Consider the following 2,737-nt stretch of genomic DNA (forward strand, 5'->3'; position numbering starts at 1 on the left):
TATAGCCACCGTTGTGGAAAGTGGGTAGTATCCACCAACCACGGTAGCCGATCTAGTTAATCGGGCAATACGTGCGGAGCATAACATTACCAAATCTAGAGAGGAACGGGCTAAGATGTGGGAAGACAAGAAGAAACAGAGGGAAAAGGCACAGGCACCCACTAAGCAGAGCTCAGGTGCTAATTCGCAAAGCCAAGGAAGCCGTAGCGACTAGGGATCGAAACCTAGACAGGGGAACCAGCAAAACCCCAGCAAGAGGAAAGGGAATCGCAATCAGAATCAGCGAAACCCCCAACAGAAGCAGGACCAGTATACCAGTCCTAGTGTTCCTATCTGCCTGACCTGTGGAAAGAAACACTCCGGAGAATGTAACGCCGGCACGGCTGTATGCTATACGTGTGGACAGAAAGGACATTATGCAAGGCAGTGTCCGTTTAAAGCAGGATCTCCTAGAATGGCTCCACAAAGGCCACCAGTTCCACAATTCCACGCGATGCAAGCACAGAGGGTATTCTCGACCCCTCAGCTGAATAGAGTAGAAGCTTCTCCACAGGCCAATGCTCACTTAATGACATACACTAAGGAGGAAGCGGAGGCAGGCACGTCCAACGTAGTGACAGGTCAGCTTACTGTTGCCCATGTCCCTGCACGAGCATTATTTGATTCAGGGGCCACACATACATTTGCATCAGTAGAATTTGTTAAACGAATACTACATCCTCAAGAGAGGATACGGCAAGCCTTTAAGATAGCACTACCATCAGGTGATGTGTTGTTGTCTAGTCATTGGTTACGTCACGTACCAGTAGAGATAGCAGGAAGAGAACTAAGTGCGGACCTAGTTGTACTGAACTTAGTAGATTATGATGTGATCCTAGGAATGGATTTTCTAGGAAAGTAAAATGCTACAATAGACTGTAGAAAGAAAAAGGTAGTTTTTCAGTCAGAAGGAGAACAGATGTTTGAGTACATGGGTTCCACATCAAGGACACCTAGACGTTTTATTAGTTCCCTAGAAGCCCGACGATTGATGACTAGCAGATGCACTAGATATTTGGCGTATGTGGTGGACAGGAACCAAGAGGGGAAACATCAACCAGAAGACGTTCCCATAGTCAAGGAGTTCCTAGACGTTTTTCCAGAGGAACTACCTGGACTTCCTCCAGATCGGGAAATAGCTTTTGAGATAGAGCTTTTCCCTGGCACCGCCCCAATATCCAAAGCACCGTACAGGATGGCTCCAGCGGAACTAAAAGAGTTGCGGGTTCAACTCCAAGAGATGTTAGACAAAGGCTTCATCAGACCGAGCTTCTCGCCATGGGGAGCTCCGATCCTCTTTGTCAAAAAGAAGGATGGCACGCTTCGGATGTGCATAGATTATAGAGAGCTCAACAAAGTCACCATCAAGAACAAGTAACCATTGCCACGAATCGATGACTTGTTCGACTAGTTGAAGGGAGCTACCACGTTTTCGAAGATAGACCTTCGATCGGGGTATCATCAGCTCAAGATTAGAGAAGAAGACATTTCCAGAACGGCATTCAGAACTCGGTATGGACACTACGAATTCTTAGTGATGCCGTTTGGACTTACAAATGCCCCAGCGGCATTTACGGACCTTATGAACAGAGTCTTCAGAGAGTATTTAGATAAGTTTGTTATTGTTTTCATCGATGACATCCTTATACACTCACGAGATCCACAGGAGCACGCAGAACATTTGAGGATCACACTACACACGTTGAAGAAACATCAGCTATATGCGAAGTTCTAAGTGCGAGTTCTGGTTAGATAAAGTCCACTTCCTCGAACATGTAGTATCCAAGGAAGGAATCACCGTGGATCCAGTAAAGGTTGAAGCGGTTGAGAAGTGGCCAATTCCAAAGAGTGTTACGGAAATTCAAAGTTTCCTAGGATTGGCAGGGTATTACAGAAGGTTTGTGGAGGGATTTGCTCGTCTTGCGGCTCCTTTCACTGCCTTAACCAGAAAAGATAGAAGGTATGAATGGACAGATAGATGTGAACAGAGTTTCAGATAGATCAAAAGAAGATTAATTAGTGCTCCAGTACTCACGATCCCAGAAGAGGGAGAAAAATTTGACATCTACAGTGATGCCTCAAAGACAGGACTAGGAGCCGTGTTGATGCAAAATGGCAAAGTCATTGCTTACACATCTCGGCAACTGAAGGATCACGAGCGTAATTACCCAACGCATGATCTTGAGTTAGCCACAGTAGTTTTTGCGCTCAAGTTATGGCGGCATTACCTGTATGGGGTTCGATGCCAAATTTATACGGACCATCAGAGCCTAAAGTACTTCTTCACGCAGAAGGAGCTTAATATGAGACAAACACGATGGCTTGAACTTGTGAAGGACTACGAATGTGAAATCCTTTACCATCCAGGTAAAGCCAATCGTGTAGCAGACGCTTTGAGCAGAAATCCAGCACTGCGGACTCCAGTCGAGACCGAATTGTTACCTAAGCAGCTTCAACAAGAGATTAATCTCCTAGACCTCGAATTAATCTCTAGTAAGTTAGCTTCTCTAAGGCTGCAGCCTGTGCTATAGGACGAGATACGAGAAGCTCAGAAAGGTGATCCAGTTATGGATGGATACAGGAAGGAGATAGTAGAGAATGCAAGGTCGAATTTCAGCCTTTCAAAGGACAGAATTCTCCTATACCAAAGAAGAATTTGTGTACCGGATCAAGAAGGGATCAAGAAGCAGATACTAGC

The 2,737-nt window shown here is 45.6% G+C and overlaps 1 protein-coding gene across 1 annotated transcript; it reads left to right on the forward strand.

The window, feature by feature from the left end:
* Positions 1 to 454: 454 nt before the first annotated feature.
* LOC112094643 lies at positions 455 to 901 on the forward strand. The gene has a single exon (XM_024176116.1). The coding sequence runs from the start codon at positions 455 to 457 to the stop codon at positions 899 to 901; it is 447 nt and encodes a 148-aa protein (XP_024031884.1).
* The last annotated feature ends 1,836 nt before the right edge of the window (positions 902 to 2,737 follow it).

Source organism: Morus notabilis, unplaced genomic scaffold (genome assembly GCF_000414095.1).
Source record: "Morus notabilis unplaced genomic scaffold, ASM41409v2 Scaffold240, whole genome shotgun sequence".
NCBI classification, from domain to species: Eukaryota; Viridiplantae; Streptophyta; class Magnoliopsida; order Rosales; family Moraceae; genus Morus; species Morus notabilis.